The 16,522-nt window shown below is 30.8% G+C and overlaps 1 protein-coding gene across 2 annotated transcripts in view; it reads left to right on the top strand.

The window, feature by feature from the left end:
* Window positions 1-14,971, top strand: part of LOC106467382 — a 56,506-nt gene extending 41,535 nt beyond the window's left edge. For both annotated transcript variants that reach the window (XM_022396218.1, XM_022396224.1), the window contains 8 exons: window positions 473-671; window positions 4,707-4,753; window positions 5,437-5,478; window positions 8,732-8,918; window positions 9,275-9,517; window positions 10,553-10,677; window positions 11,502-11,618; window positions 14,296-14,971. In XM_022396218.1, coding sequence (XP_022251926.1) covers window positions 473-671; window positions 4,707-4,753; window positions 5,437-5,478; window positions 8,732-8,918; window positions 9,275-9,517; window positions 10,553-10,677; window positions 11,502-11,618; window positions 14,296-14,452 — 1,117 coding nt within the window. In that variant the 3' untranslated portion in view covers window positions 14,453-14,971. The remainder of the gene's footprint in view (window positions 1-472; window positions 672-4,706; window positions 4,754-5,436; window positions 5,479-8,731; window positions 8,919-9,274; window positions 9,518-10,552; window positions 10,678-11,501; window positions 11,619-14,295) is intronic.
* Window positions 14,972-16,522: the final 1,551 nt, after the last annotated feature.

Raw genomic sequence — 16,522 nt, 5'->3', positions numbered from 1 at the left:
ACTCTACATGTTTTGAAGTTACAACATTGTAATGTCGAAACATGTAGAGTCGTCAACTTTTGAAGGCCATAGATAAGCCTAAATAAAATGTTTTTAATTGTGTACCAGGTTAACGTTGAATATTATTTATGATTTTTTCTTTACAGTAGTTCGATATTTTTTGCATATCCTGTTTTTGTTAATTTACATTTTAAAGGAAAATATTTGTTTAAAGCATAATCTAGCTGGTGGTAATTCAAAAAAGTGCTGTTTTTGTATGATATCTGACTTGTTTTGATATTTAGTTTACTATACATTATTGGGTTTGTAAAAAAAACATATTGAGGTCTATTTAACTTTGTTTGTTGTTATTTTTTCAAATGTTACTTACTGGCTTCGTTAAGTCATTTTAGTGGATACATTTAAGAAAGTGTAGTACTGGTACGTTATGACAAAAAAAATACTTAATGCTTTTCTTTCTCTTAATCATTAGGTCTGTACACATAGGCCCTCAACTTTCTCGACTCCTGCTAAATCCTCAGGATGAAAACCACAATTTGCAAGATATCTGGAGGCTTCTACCATTGCATCCAGGGACAGTGATATATCTGAACACAAGCTGTTTTAAAGAAAATGCAAATCAAATCCAAAATGTTCCTCTAAATATCATCCTTGTTGAATATGGACATGAGGTAACATTGTTGTGCTTGTACTTTTTCATATTTTTAACACTTGGACATCTAGATTTAGCAAATCATTTTTAGAGTTTGGTTTGTGGAATGGCATCAAAAGCTAAGGAAAAAATGTTTTCAAAATTCTTATTTTGTGATAGGCTTACAGTGGAACTAAGCTTGACCAAATATTATAGAAGGCTAATACTGAACTGTTTAATTTCAAAGAATTGTTAACATAACTGAGACAGGTTCATTTCAGTGTATTTGTTGTTGACACATAGAGAATAAAAATCAACTTTTAAGCGTAATAATACACGCATTTAATAAGTCACCATGGTTGGTGGTTGAATGAAAATTGAGTTTTATAATAATAGTGTAGATTTTAATTAGCCTTTTTTTTACTTTCTCTGTGTTACAATTTTGGTTGCATAATAATAGTTTGATAAGAATTAAACCACCAAGAATCATTATTGTCTTCATATGATATATTTTTATTTTAAGAGTTGGCACTTTGACTTCTCTCTCAGAACACACACACACACACATTTATAACTCTAGTTGTATAACAATGTAACTTTCTAAATTTTTTTTTTCCATTCAGAAAACAACTGTTTACACTATTTCTCTTTCTTTTTATTGTTGACAAAGAACTTTTGTAATTGTATGAGAGTTTGAATTATTGGGTAAATATTATTCTATTTTTGTGACTTGTTTAAATATTTTTGTCTTTTTGACAATTTTTTTGACTGTTAAGTAAAGCTCATTTATACATTATATTAAACTCTTGATTTATACATTCAGGATATTTTATAATAATGTCAGTTATAGAAACATTACTATCACTCTTAATGTGGGAAACTTAGATAATGTTGCATACATTCTTAGCTGGTTTTCACATTGTTAAAAGTCAAACAACTTAGAAACACCAGTACTTCAAAGAAGTGATGCATTGCAACCACCATAGCTTTCATGCTGGTTTTCATTTAATTCACAGCTTGTTGCATTCGTACCTCAATAGCTTATCATGTATGAAATATATTTAGAAAATACATTACAGTAAAAGATTGATTGCAGAGTTAGTTTTGTTAAGTTGTGATCTTAATATAATGATTGAGAGAGTCTCTTTTAATGTGCAGAATTCTCTCATCATTATTCTGTGAAAGAATTGTAAACACTGTTCAATGTATTGCCATGTCACATTTATGTGGTGCATGATCTTTTATTCTAGATTTGTTTCTAGCCAGAAAATGTGCGTGTTTTAAGCTACCTGGTGGTAGATACAACATATATAGGATTGTATCTAGGACACATAAGTTCACAAACGACATTAGACAGTACCACTGGCAGTAGTCTGTCTTTAAATTTGAAAAAAGTTTGTAATCTTCATTCAAGTTTAAAAATAACTTGTAAACCTATTTGTGGATAAGTTATACAGAAAAGTTTAAGTAGTTGTCTTTTCAGTAACAATGCATGTTTACCAGTATAGGGCAAAATCATTGATATTAATTATTTTAGGAAATTATGATTTAGTGGTGTAGATACATTGACTTTCTTCATATAATCATGTATTATGTTGTCAATGCTATATTTAGGAAAGCCATTTTTTTCTATAACAGATGCTTGATATTTTCTTTATGTGAATATCAACACATGCTTGTGATCACAATGAAATAAGACCCTAACTGTTTCTTAAGTAAGGATAGAATGGCAAAGTTGAAATATAAACCCCCTGCCAACATGCAATGGAAAAATTACATAGCTTTGCACTGGTTATTGTGACCTTACTATTAGAAGGTCACTCCACAGTAATGGTTGTATTACGTGCTACATCTACTTGATGTATACATTACCATTAGAATAGTTTCTGTGTACTACATATTTACATATATATATTGGTCCAGATTAGTGTATGCATTTAAAAAGTTAGATCATTAATCAATGTACGATTTTTGATAACAACATTCATAGGTATATTGGTGTAGTGTGCATTTGTATTCTCTAAAACAAAAGTTTCTTATTTATTGTGTTTTGATTTTGTTAAGGTAGGTCAAAGTGCACATGTCATGAATATTTAGAGTTACATTCAGAATTTAATTAAAGTACTTTATTATCATTGTATATGAATAAATTGATATCCAAATATAGCTAATAAAGAAATTTTAATATTATATATAAGTGTTAAGTTCATAATTTTATAAGGAAATATTTTTAAAAATCCTCAATCTCCTGTGGTGTGAGAATTGTGACATTTATTCTCTAGGTCTTCCATTTTCTCTAACTTATTTACCATCCCTCTGAGAAATAAGAAAGTTAATGTAAATTACTCATTATAATATAGATATTACTAAGGCAAAGCATAATTTTTATAGCCTTCAATCGTATTTATTTATGGAGCAATAAACTAAAAAATGAGACCCACTTGTCACATCCTCTCTTTCACAAATTGCCAATAGTTCTCTCTGACCTTTTATATTATACAAACTGAGTTACCCGACCTTTGTCTGGGTTATGAACTTAAAAAAATGTGTGGGTGGATGCTATGATAAATAACACAAAAATCCTAACTTTCACACAATTTATATTTGACATATTATTACAATATTCATAATTACTTCACAAAAATATAAGCTGTAAAAACTCATTATGTATATACTTAAAACATGATATACACAGGGTAATTTGGTAGGAAGAGGTAGTGGCCAAAGTATTGGTGGTAATAGTGCTTCCTATTATCCTATTTCAACACCCAGCTCTTAGTATTTTTCCACAGTGTTTCATGTGACTAACTCATTGACAGTCATTGGCTGCAGCTGTGTCTTACAGGCAGACATTGAAAGGTCACAGGTCAAAGTAGGAAATGGGTATAACTCAAGAGACAGCTCTTCATATCAGCCTTATGGTGGCTGTTGGGGTAGAAACTTCAGTTAAGTTTATGTAGTATTCCAATAGTGGTAGCCATTTTTTTCATTGCATTCCTTCATAGAGAGTACTAGTGTACTCTCTTAGATATGTAAAACATTTGTGTGCCCTCCCCCACATTGTGTGCATGTTGTTTGTTATAATTGTTAAAATTGAATACTTTTTTTTTGGGTGTAAGGATGTGGTGCCATCTATGAGTATAGTTAATGTTAACTTATGCAAAAGATAATAAATTCTCAATAACAGCAAAAATAGGGGTGGAGGGGGCTCTGAACACCCAATTAACATGTCCCTTGTTCTAAACTGTCATCCCACAAAGTTTGATTGAAATTGTCCCAGCAACCTAAGAGTAGTTAGATAATGGACAAACAGACAGTCACACAGAATTTTGTGCTTCATGTATATAGATTATTTATAACCAATAGAAAGCCAAAGTTTTAATCTATTAAATGAAGTATTATATTACATTGTTTTCTCTACAGAGTATTGTTTATTTTGATTCTAGTTTGGAACTTTCGTTCATGGCATTCACATTGATAAGTGCAGCGAACTTCTTAAAGTCTCTTATCACATAGTTAAAATGTCAGGTAAATTATGATAGTTATGGGCCATTGTTTGCTCTGTGTTCTTGGATGCATTATTTAATTAAATAAAATTATTTAGTCTACTAATACCATTAGTTTTAAAAAAAAATGTAGGCTTAACTTTTATTGACAGTCAACAGCAGAAAAACAAAAGGACACAGGTACGTATTGTAAGGTCAGGCTTTAAATGAGTTTAGAATATTCCATGTGTTACATGTATATATAAAAGTTTGGCATAAAATTCCCCAAGAATGAATGATCAATCAGTAAATGAGAAGTGAAACTTAAAAATTAAAAAGTTTATACAAAAAAAAACAATAAGAAAATTAATAATAAGCTCGCAAAGTGAAAGCAACAAATTCATTAAAAAAAGAACCTAGGTGTTTATGGACATGTGAATTAAAACCTAAGTTTGTCATTGTAAATTTTCAAAGAAGTTATGTTGAATATTTTTGATAGCTTTTGTACAGAGAGTATTGTTTATTATGTAAAACATTTTCCCTTGAGTTTGGTTAAGATAATAATGTTTTATCTTTACTCAATATTGCAGGCATCTACAGACTTCAGCACACCATGCAAATCTCTCACCCAAAGTGGGTAAGTTGTTGTGTTGTGTTTTCCTCTTTCAATGAATATGTTTACATAATACAGTAGGAACACTTTCTTTGTATTCTCTGTGTAACATCTTCGTGATGTCAGTTGTGGTCATTGGTTACGTGTAATATTCTTTGAAAATAAGGAATTAGGTCGTGTACAGTGAAAACTTTATATCATGGTGGAAAGGGATATGTGTGTGTGTGCTGTTGTTTATTTTATTTTGAAAATGTTTAATTTTTTAATAATTAATTCCATCCCCAGTTGCACAGTGGTGTGTCTGCGGACTTATAATTCTAGAAACTGGGTTTCAATACCTATGGTGAGCAGAGCACAGATAGCCCATTGTTTAGCTTTTGTGTAACTACAAACAAACAAATCATGACTACCTGAAAGTTTTCTGTTTTACTTAAGACTAAAGAATGAGAAATTGTACATACAAGCTGGTATTTCTCAAGTAAAAGTATGTGTGTACAATTATGCTTACAAATTCATCTCCATTTAAAAGACATATCTTGATTTTGGCATAGAAAATAGTACATTCCAAAACCAATATTTTTTAACATTTTAAAATAAAAATTGCTTTTTATACTTATTACTGTGTAGTCCATTCATCTCTACCTTTATCTATTTCTATATAGAAAAAAAAAGTGTTTTAACTAAATGTTCATTTTTGTGTTATACAGAAGTACAATGTGTTTATGTGCTGGAACGTCTTCTTGGAACAGGTAATACCTTTTATTACATTCTAATATATTATGTAAATTGTTATTCCAGTAATGTAGTAGTAGTAATTTTAATCCCATTAAAGCAGTGCCAATTGGACAATGATGAGTTACAGCATTTGGATAACAGTTTAAAAAGCAAACATGACTTGAAAAACAGTTTAGAAAAGTTGTCATAGTGTAGTAAGATAAGTTGAAAAACTTGACTCACAAGTTTAAAAACTCTTAGTATTGCATGGATGAAATAATTTAAAAATCTAATTTCATCATATTTGGGTTGCAGAATAAAAGGAATAAACCTTTAGAACAGTAGTGTTTGTTGCATCAACCAACTGTGAATTTCAAAATTAAGAAAATTTTCCTTACTTCCTTCTCCATTGTAATGTTGTAGCCAATCATCTAAATGTAGTTTAAAATGCAAAATAAATCATAACATATTACTGAAGTGAATTGGATATGTATGAAGAGTATTTGTGTTGCCTAATTAGTCTTTAAAATGAATAAAAATAATTCTGTTAAACACTATATATTTATAGACCTAAGAGCTTGATTTAAGTGTAGATTTTTATTCATTATTGTGGAGAAAATCTGAGCATACCTTTAAAACAGATTAGTGATGAAGTTGATCAGAAATAGCAATGACAAGACCAAAAATTAATAAGAGTTTGTGAGTAGACATACTGTTTAAGATTTTATAAGATGCACTTTAGAGTTCTCAGTCATAAAAAATAAATATCAATAGATATATGAATCTAAAAAAATATTGTTCATTAATTATAATATAAAGCATTTCATTGTTTTGGTCACAAGTGGTATAACTGGACTTGCATCTTCCGATAAAAGGAGTATAAAATGGTCTATTATTAATACCTTTATATGACTTTCAGGAAATGTCATCAGCAATGTACGTCTTGTTAAGATTGTTCTGTTTAATCTAAATAGACATTACTTTTTCACCTGATATGTTTGTAGAATCTGTAATTATACAACAAGAAACAGACACTTGGTATAATGTACTTTACATAATTTTATAAGTAGTTTTGTTTTTGAAGTAATATGGCATATTTTAGATATTGTTTTTGTGACAAATGAATGTATTTAAGACTTTACTATAATATAGCCTTATATTTTTTATAGTTGAGTTTTGATTTCGAGCTAAGTTCCCTGTAAACTCGAATCAGTGAAGTATGCATGTTTAGTTCTAAACAATGAGCCTTTTAGTCTATTCCACGTAAATGGTTGTTAGTTGAAGATACCAGTAAGTGAAGTTAAAAACACTTTGGGAAACATTACAACAGCTAGATTTATATGTATTTTATAAATGTGACATTTTATACAAACAGACAGTACTGTCTTGTGTGATGACTTTTTTAACTGAATAATTTTTACAACTGAAAATACAGATCTTAGATTACTTGAAAAAAGGACTCTAATACCAAGTGTAAATTGATTTTGAGATGTGCCAGTTGGTTGTTCTGTCATAATATAAAATAGTCATTCCATATGCAAAGTTTAGAAAATATTCACCATGACCGTTCTATTTTTTTCTGACACTTTCTGATTCTGTTTATTTTCCCGTGTTCTCTCAGTCTTTTATGGCTTTTTTTTTTCTGACTACATCACTTTTAAATTCTGTTTTAGAAGGTTTTACCTATTATGTAAAAATATTTCATTATTAGGTTATGTGATGTAATTAGAAAAATACTCTCTGATACGGGTGAAATATTGGTGGATTTGTGATATAGTCATAATGTGGCGAATACACTGAATAGTAAAATAAAATTAATTTAAATAAGAGTTTGATATGATTTTCATAAATTTGTATAAAATTCATGAACTTTTGCATGATACTATTTTTCCACTGAGTAAAATCTAATATATATAAAAGCTAGTTTCCATTTTGTGTGTATGTAATGCTCATATTTTGAGTCATTTTAAATTTAACTTTGCACTTTTCTTATTGATTTCTGTAATATACTTGAAAAGTGTTTTTATTTTCTCAATGTTAAGTTGTTTTTCTTTTATAATGAAGGGGGAAGTTTGGTGAACAAAGCTCATTGAAGGAAGGGTGGGGGGCTCCCAGGGTTTTTTGCAAAACTCCAACCCATTATTTTTTTATGGGTCAGGCAAGACTAGTATCTATTAATAATACACACACACACATAATAAATAAAGTAATTTTTTTTATTGTTATCTTTGGCTTACTACACTGTTTACTGATGCAGGAGCTTTTTAAACTGGATATTGTGTTTAAAATAGTTTACCTAATAGGGATCAATAGTAATAATACCAATAATGATATCATTGTACTATAAAGGTTGTATTTATTTGACTTAATTTATCTATTCTTAAATATGCGTAATTAATATAAAATATAGTAAATTTTCATCCAGTTTTAACAAAAGAAAGGGGTGTATAGTAAGGTAAAGTATAACATATGTCCTTTACACCAAGGAGTAATGGTGTTTTAACAATTGATGTTTTGTGTAAAATTGGAAATGATCATCTCGGTTTCTAGTGGATAAAACTATATGGCAAGACTTGTCCTTTATTTGAATTCGGCTTCTTTTTTATTATTGTGAAAATAACATTTTGTTTTTGAGGTAAAATTATTTATCAGTTAAATTCTTTAATATCCATTGTGCACAATGTGTGCCATGTTTATCCAGCCATGCTTGAAACTTGTAAGCTTTGGGAAGTTTGAAGGTGATATGCTTTCTTCATAATGTTAAAATTCCCAAACAAACGTAGTTTATATTAGCAATAGGAATTGCTTACAAAACCATGTTTGATTATTTATTATTAAATTATCATTTATAGTAGTGTAACTTCATTAAACAACTGAAAATACAGATGTTAAATTACATGAAAAGAAGACTCTGATAATTTTGAGGTGTGCCAGTTGGTTGTTCAAGCATATTATTATATATGGTTAATATTAACAGTAGGAATTGTTCATAAAATCATGTTTGATTATTAATTGATCATTAGTAGCATTTTAACTTACTTAAATAATCTTACAACATTAATGATTTTGAATACTTTCTTAATTAGTCTGGCTTTTGTTTTGTAATATTCAGCATTTGCCATCATGATAGTATGACCTAGGTTCCTTCTTTGTTGACATACCCACCCATTAACCAGTCTTAAACACACATGCATGTTGTGGAAAAGTTTGTACAGTGTTTTGTACACTGTAAATGGTTAATACACCAAACAAATCCATTTTTCTTTTTTTCTCCATCTGTCTTACCAGCATAGCTGGCTGTCCCGAAGCAGCCGTCAGTAACATCTATAGAGCAGTGCAGGCTGCTAGCAGTCACAACCTACTGGGATTGATAATAGCTGATTGGTCAGGAGCAGCCCACCACACAGCTAGAACATTTAGCTGGCCAGGCTATGTTACTGGAGCAGGGCTGGCATGGAACAGTACAACTCATTGGGTAAGTTTGTTTTTTCAATATATACGTATATGTATATTTTTCTTAATGCTGTATTTTGTATCTTTCTTATTAAAAAGCTCTTTTTTTTTGTTACCATTCATTAAAACATTTTTGACTTTCCATTTTGTATTTGATTTTCATTTCCTAGATTTAAAAAAATTTATAGTTTCCACATTGTATCCTTCATAAGGAAATTCAAAATAAGTATACTCCGTCAGACCCAACATGACCCAACTCTTACACATTTTTTTTTATTTAAAGGAATATATATAAAAAACAGAAATCCTTACTCCTAAAATATTGTTAGGGGTATGATGAAAGCTAAACAGTAGAATTACCTACTATGTTTCTCTCAGGATTACATTCACAGTCGTCTAGGAGAACTGATGAACAGGTTTGTGTTGTTAGACTCCGAAGATGTTCTTGGTCAGGTTGTGGTGGAACTTGGACGTGCAGAAACGTACATACTGCGGGCTGGTCGCAGCCAAGGAGACCACGATATTACCAATCTACCAGATCCTAATGCAACAGTACTACAACAGTTAATTATTGATCCTGACAGTGTGTGTCTAGATAACCTTACCATTGACATCTTTCAGGTATTAAGTTTACACTGGGAAAGTTGTACCTATTTAATTTTTTCTTTGTTCATCAAAACCTAGCCAGTTATTTGCTCTAAATGTATTACTCAAAACTTGTAATGTAGCTGTCTTTGAAGAAGAATCGTATTAACGTTTTGTTTGAAAGTATTATTTTTTTTTAATTTTATTAACTACAGAAACTGCTAGTTTTGGGTGCACTTTTATTTGTGTTCTTTTTTACAAGAAATATTTACTCTTCAGAATCTGAATAGAACAACATTATGATTGAATGCTTCTATTGGTCAAGATACGGGTCTTTAATAATATTTGAAGTTCATGGCTACTTTGTGAAGTTACTTTGATTATGTACAAATTTCAACTTGTTTTTTTTAAACTAAGTTAGGGTATAATTTTTGGTCTTAGTTAAAAACAAAAGGTGCATATTTTAACCTACTTTATTTAACTGTCATTTACTTTTGAGGAAAATATTCCTTTGTATATAATAAATTCATAAACTGTGTCCATGCCAACAAAACTGAAACCTAATCTTTTGTATTTAAAAAAAAATATCGACCTTTTGTCACTTTCATGCATGTCAAGAAATGCTTCTTGATGATCATAAGATTTATGGTTGGGTCACAATTTTGATATTAATTTAAGGCACAAAACAAGCAATGGGCAGATTTTGAACTCAGGGGTATTCTATTTTTTTAAGCAATTGTACACTTACGTCAAATGAAGCAATCGTAGCACAAACCAGATTTTCTGCTGGTATTTTAACTGAAAGAAAACATTTTACTTGTTTCATTTGTTAAAAGTTGTTTGAACACCAAATGAATTCTGAAAATTAAGCTTTTTTTTACAACTGTTTTACATAATAGACTATTTATTCAGTGTTTATATTTCTAAAACTATCTGTCAGAATGTCTGGAAATATATGAGAGTTAAACTTATCATTAACTTTTTTATATTAACATTATTGGTTGTGCAAAAGAAACTTAAGCATTTAGTACAACCCTTTGACAAAATTAGTGTTATTATATTCTCCTGTAGAAAGCTGTACGTCACATTAAACGCTGCCAGTTAGAGCTGCACAAAGCTAAGGTGCAATGTTTCCAAAGTGGAGAAGTAATATCAGAACTGCAGATGGCTGTAGAACTTATGCTCTTTGCATGCAGGTAGGAAGGTAGAAGTTTTATGACATCAAATGGTAAATTTTATTCTGAAAGCTAATTACTCAAAATTCCATAAGAGCCTTTCAGGTGGCTTTGCAAGTTTTCAGATTAAAATTTGTCCAGTAGATTTTCCTTTGGATTTTGTGAGCTTGATACATAAAGTATCACAGAAGTTGTTTATACTGTAATATGTAATTTCAAACAGATAGTAATTTGAATTGAAATACACTGTTCTTCTCATATTGTGTGGTTTTACAATTAATTATTCAGCCTTCATTATGTTGGATCTGATTTGGTTTTGGTGCTGTTTATTCACCAACTGGAGCTATGTTTCTTGAACATTTAATAGTTTTTCTGGCAGGTTGAGCCAAAATTTAATTCCTGTTACTTTACTGGATAACTTGAGAATGAAGGAGATTACATGAAACACAATAATATAGGGCTCACAATGCTAATAAGAAACAAACTCCTCTCTGATTACATTTTTTTACTGTAGGTCAGCAGTAGAGAGACTTGTTACATGATAGCAAGTCAAACTGTCTTTAGCATACTGTGCATGATTAAATATTTTATCTAAGCTGTGGTTAAAGCTTCATCTTTAGTAATGATAAAACTTGAAGTTAAAACAAGTGCCAATTATCCATTAATTTGTGGGTTAGTATAATGGCATAAAAGTGTAGGTCAGCACGTTAAAGAAATTGTATAAGCATTTTAGTTCTTTAAACCTTTTAGTATTTCAATGAAGTATATCTTTGAATAAATTATCAACATTGTTTTTAATATTGATTATATTTTTTCTGTCATATTTTTGTTTCATTCAAAACCAGAATTGGCAGGTTGCTCATTACCAATGGGCAAAATCCAGATAGCCGTTGTGGGGTAGCAGTCATCAACGTGGGTTTGGTCAATCTTCCCCCAACATCTCGCACTGACTTAGCTAACAAGTAAGTTATAGCCTTTTTAGGTAAATATCTTTCCAACCTATCCATACCTACAAGAAGTGTACATACAAAAGTCTGATCTTACAACTGTGAGAAAAGATTTTTCTACTCATAAGTTACAGCATTATGCAAGAACAACAACAAAATGATTTTCTCATTTAAAAAAATTGTATAAAGTCCACTTTCCTCTTCTTAAAACATTCCTCAGTCTGTTAATATGACACAAACTTGCCATTACTAATGGTGTCTAGCTATGAATGATTCAGTTTTAGAACAACTAAAAATGTGTTTAAAACTCCACTCGTAATGACTGGCACAAAAAGGTTCTGGCAGGAACAGAGTGCACAGTGATTTTTGACAACCGTAGCCCACTATCAATAATGTCTAGGCTGTACACTTGATATTGGATTGAACCAAGCAAGTTGGAGTAAAACTCTGATTCTGACAGCCATGACTAGTACACTGAGTACTGATTAAGCTAGCCCATTATTATCCTTTCTAGGATAACAAACCTGATGAAACATCAAATTATTTTTTACTTCTTGATTTGTCCTTTTTTATACTCAGCACATATGGTTCGATGATAATGATAAATGTTTAGAAAATACATAATTTAAGGAAGTTGCATAGTACTTGTGGAAGGTTGTGGTGATTGGTATCCAATCATTCTCATGGATGTAGCAGCTTACACTATCACCTAATTCTAGTTATTAATTAACCACTATAATTTACTAGATACTTGTTACTAACTAACTAGTTTTTATTCTATATATTGATTGCTAATCTGCTGCTGAAAAGCACTTTAAATGTGGTTGTTAGTGATTTGACTGATCCTTACAAGAAGAGTTAGGATCAGATATCAGTCACTATATCCACAGGACAGTGCATTTGCAGCTAAAATATAGGATAAAAACTAATTAGTATCTAGTGAAAACTAGTAACTAAATAATTAAACTTGGGCTATAATATAGTCTACCAATAACAATAACCAATTTGTATAGGTACATGCACTGATGTTCTTTTGTAGACATTACAAAAAAATTAGCTCTCATTCAGTGAAGGGTTGACAACTTTTTTGTTTGTTTCTTAAATTCTGTTTTGGATCTTTGCAAATAATAAAGTGATTTTTTTGTTGCTTAAAAAAATAGAGAAGGGAAACATTAAATTACCTGCACTACTCTAATTCTATAATTCTTGAAAGTTATTAAACAAAAGCAATTTTAAGTTTAAAAAAAAAGGTTATTTTGCTGAAACGTTTACCCATATTGATAGAATTCTCACAACATATTTCTTAAAGAAAAAACTTACAAATTTTGAGAATTTTGCTGAAGCAACTTATTAAAACATTCCCAAAATTCTTACAAAAGTTTAACCAGTTTTAGTTTGATACTCCTGATATACAGTGCTGATGTTATGTTTTGCAGATTAACTCTGTCTGGATTGGTGAGCACCTTTCAGTTATTGAGTGCACACCTGAATATCAAATTTCGAAATTTAAGTAAAAGTTGTAATTCTAACCATGTTTCATATTTGTTACTCACAAATATTTTAGAATATTTTGTCATTTTGTAACATCTAGTTAGTGTAATGTACAAAGAAAAATGACAAAAATGTCACAACTTACATTTCTGTATGACTCTGAGAAGTCTTATGTGTAAACAACACTTTTTTTTAGAACTTTTCTGTTCATCCCAAAGTATAGACTTACATTTGCTAAAAACACCATCAACCCTTGAGGATTATGCTTTTTTCTGTTGTTATTTTTCTTCTCTTTCTCTGATTATGTTAGTAAAGCTTCTCATTCGCACCCTTGTATGATCTCACTAAAAACACCATCAACCCTTAAGGATTATGCTTTTTTCTGTTGTTATTTTTCTTCTCTTTCTCTGATTATGTTAGTAAAGCTTCTCGTTCGCACCCTTGTATGATCTCACTAAAAACACCATCAACTCTTAAGGATTATGCTTTTTTCTGTTGTTATTTTTCTTCTCTTTCTCTGATTATGTAGAGCTTCTCATTTGCACCCTTGTATGATCTCACTAAAAACACCATCAACCCTTAAGGATTATGCTTTTTTCTGTTGTTATTTTTCTTCTCTTTCTCTGATTATGTTAGTAAAGCTTCTCGTTCGCACCCTTGTATGATCTCATAGCATGTGATGTGAACATCTAATAATAAAGATCAGCTTTTAGAATATTGTAATGACACAACTCCTTATTTATTGAATATTATTGTTGCCTAGCCTGACCTGATACTGATGTGATAGGTGAGACCATAAGTCACCAGTAAATCTTTGTCAGTTTTTCTGTATTTTTTTATGATTTATAGTCAGAAGTGGCAAAATAAAATATTGAAAGAAATATGTTAATGAATATCCATCACGCTGAAAGTGATTAGGTATATAAAATGAACCTTTTGATCAGCAGTATAAAGAAATTGAAGTTCTAAGAGGAAAGAAAGTGTTTTTAACATTTTTCAAAAGAGTGTTTGGAAATTTCACATTAAAAACTTATGTTTTATACAATTTGGTTAAGTATTTCTACTGTAAGAAGGAAAAAGAATCAGGGGATGTTAAATGAATACCCCCTCCCCAAATATAGTATTGATGTTATGTTTTGCATGTTAACAGGAATAACAGAGCACTCCTGATGTACAGTTTTTGATGTTATTTTTTTTGCAGGTTAATTGGGTTAACAGAGCAATTCAGAGCTGTTTGGCTGAGCAGAAACTTACCCCCAGGTCTTCATGCTTCCCTGCTAATCTTCAACACCATTTTGAACAGGTTAATACCTGATTGTACACAAACTCATTCACATGAATCTGGTGTGCTGGAATGAACATATGAGCTATTTAGGGATACATTTTTGGACACAGCTAACTTTGCACGTGGAGTACTGAATCACCATTTCAAGACGCTCATCACAGTAAATTTTTATGTTTACAAGTGACAAAGTGGTCATGCATTTCACATCACTGGGTTGAATGTGGGTGCCATTAGTAGAAAGTGTTTAATTTAAACTCGGCTAAATGTATACATGTGTAATAACAAAAACAAACTAACATGTCTTATTTTGTGTAGAAGAAAATCCATTTGTTTCAATTCTTTAGATAATTTCCCAAGCTTCACCCAATATTTTACTTTGACAGTACATCAGCATCTGTGATACTGTGGTCAGAGAATGCAGACATTAGTATTTACAAGAATTGCCTGAACCAAATATTTTAACTGTGAATGATAGTTTGTTTTCATAATCCTTTTTTTTTTAAGTTTTGTTCAAGAATTATAATCATTAAACCTATGTACAAAAGTAGAATCACAACAAAAATGATTTAATAAAAACTTATCACACAGAAAATCTGGGGTTTCCCTAGTGTACAGTTCATCACAAATTCACCTATATAAGTAAGTTCAAGTATATAAATAATAAAAACAAACATATTTAAGATTATAAAATTCCTGCAGCAAGTAATACCTCAACCATGGTAAGCAAGGTATGGCATCTTGTAACAGATGAGAATCCGTGAACACGTAGGTCAGTGTCAAAAGCCATCAACATATCTCAGGCAGCTATAAAATATAATAAAGGATCTTCATCTGGAAATGAGGCCAACAGGGTATGGCTTCTAGTCATACTTTCCATTCAATCATTACATACCTCAAGCAGCTGAAGAATGAAACAAGTATTCGTCCTATATCAAAGTGTTGAAAGGAGCATCTATGAATTGCAGTGTGATTGAACTGTTGAAACGGGCACTGGAAAACCATCATCCTCATATGTAGATGGATTATTGAAAGCAACATGGAGGAGTGATGTGTTTTGTACATGATAGCCTTATGATGGAACATTTTGCAATGGAAATTACACTACAGGGCTATTTGTCAAGATGCACAGTTGTCAGATAGAGCATGTGAGACTCCACAATTGTTTTAATGTAAAGTACTCAGCCTCTGTTTGTAGAAAACATCTATTCCTTGAGCTAAATTAATGTGCAAATGATGAAAGAAAGAGACTGACACCCAAACTGGCCTTCCTTTTGACTTTATTTCTTCTAAGTTTCAGATCAAAAGTGTAATTTTTTGCATTTGTTCCATACCACAATCACTTATTCAAAACATTCAAGAAGAAAATTCTTGAAGAACTAATCAGTTTAAAACCTTAAAGTTTAAAAATGTTTTCAAACAGATAGATCACAGAAATAATCAATTATCAAAATAAACTTAAACAGGCTAATTAAGAAATAATCATTTCTAAAAAGAGAAGTGAAATTTCCTAGAAAAAAGCAACTGTAATTTTTATTAATTGTAAAAACATCACCAAATCACGAATTTTAATAGTGAAAAAAATTACAATCCCCAACTCAGCTACCTGAAATGTCGACATTTTCATCAACATGTCAGATAATTGAGTTGGGGATTACTAATGTTGACTTTGCATTGATTAACTTATGGCATTTTGTCTGACCTGTGTATTTTTTTTTTATAAGTAAATCACATAGTGCCCTTTTCAACCACTTCACTTTGGTTCAAGTCAGGTTACTGCCATTGTCAAGTAACATAATCAAAGCAGTGTAATATATCCGTCTCTTCGGTTCTCAGCCTCTTTCATAGTAAATCTGTGCAAACCTGTGGTGATGATATTTCTCCTCTGATCCTTCCACAGGACTTATCGTGTTTAACACTCGATCTGCGAGTTAAGGAGACACGTTTAGTGGGGGTGATTCCCAAACAAACCTTTCCAGTACTATTTTATTAAATTATGAAAAGGGAGATGACTCCTTGCAATATCTGAAATTTGAATTGACCAAAACAAGATCTGGTTCCTCAGCTCTGTAGGGAGTAAAGGCCTATACAAATCACGGCAGATACGCATATGTTGAGCAATACAAGATCTGGTTCATCAGCTCTG

This window comes from Limulus polyphemus, unplaced genomic scaffold, assembly GCF_000517525.1.
Source record: "Limulus polyphemus unplaced genomic scaffold, Limulus_polyphemus-2.1.2 Scaffold80, whole genome shotgun sequence".
NCBI classification, from domain to species: Eukaryota; Metazoa; Arthropoda; class Merostomata; order Xiphosura; family Limulidae; genus Limulus; species Limulus polyphemus.
The sequence above is the reverse complement of the archived record's forward strand: the minus strand, read 5'-3'. Positions and strand labels throughout refer to the sequence as shown.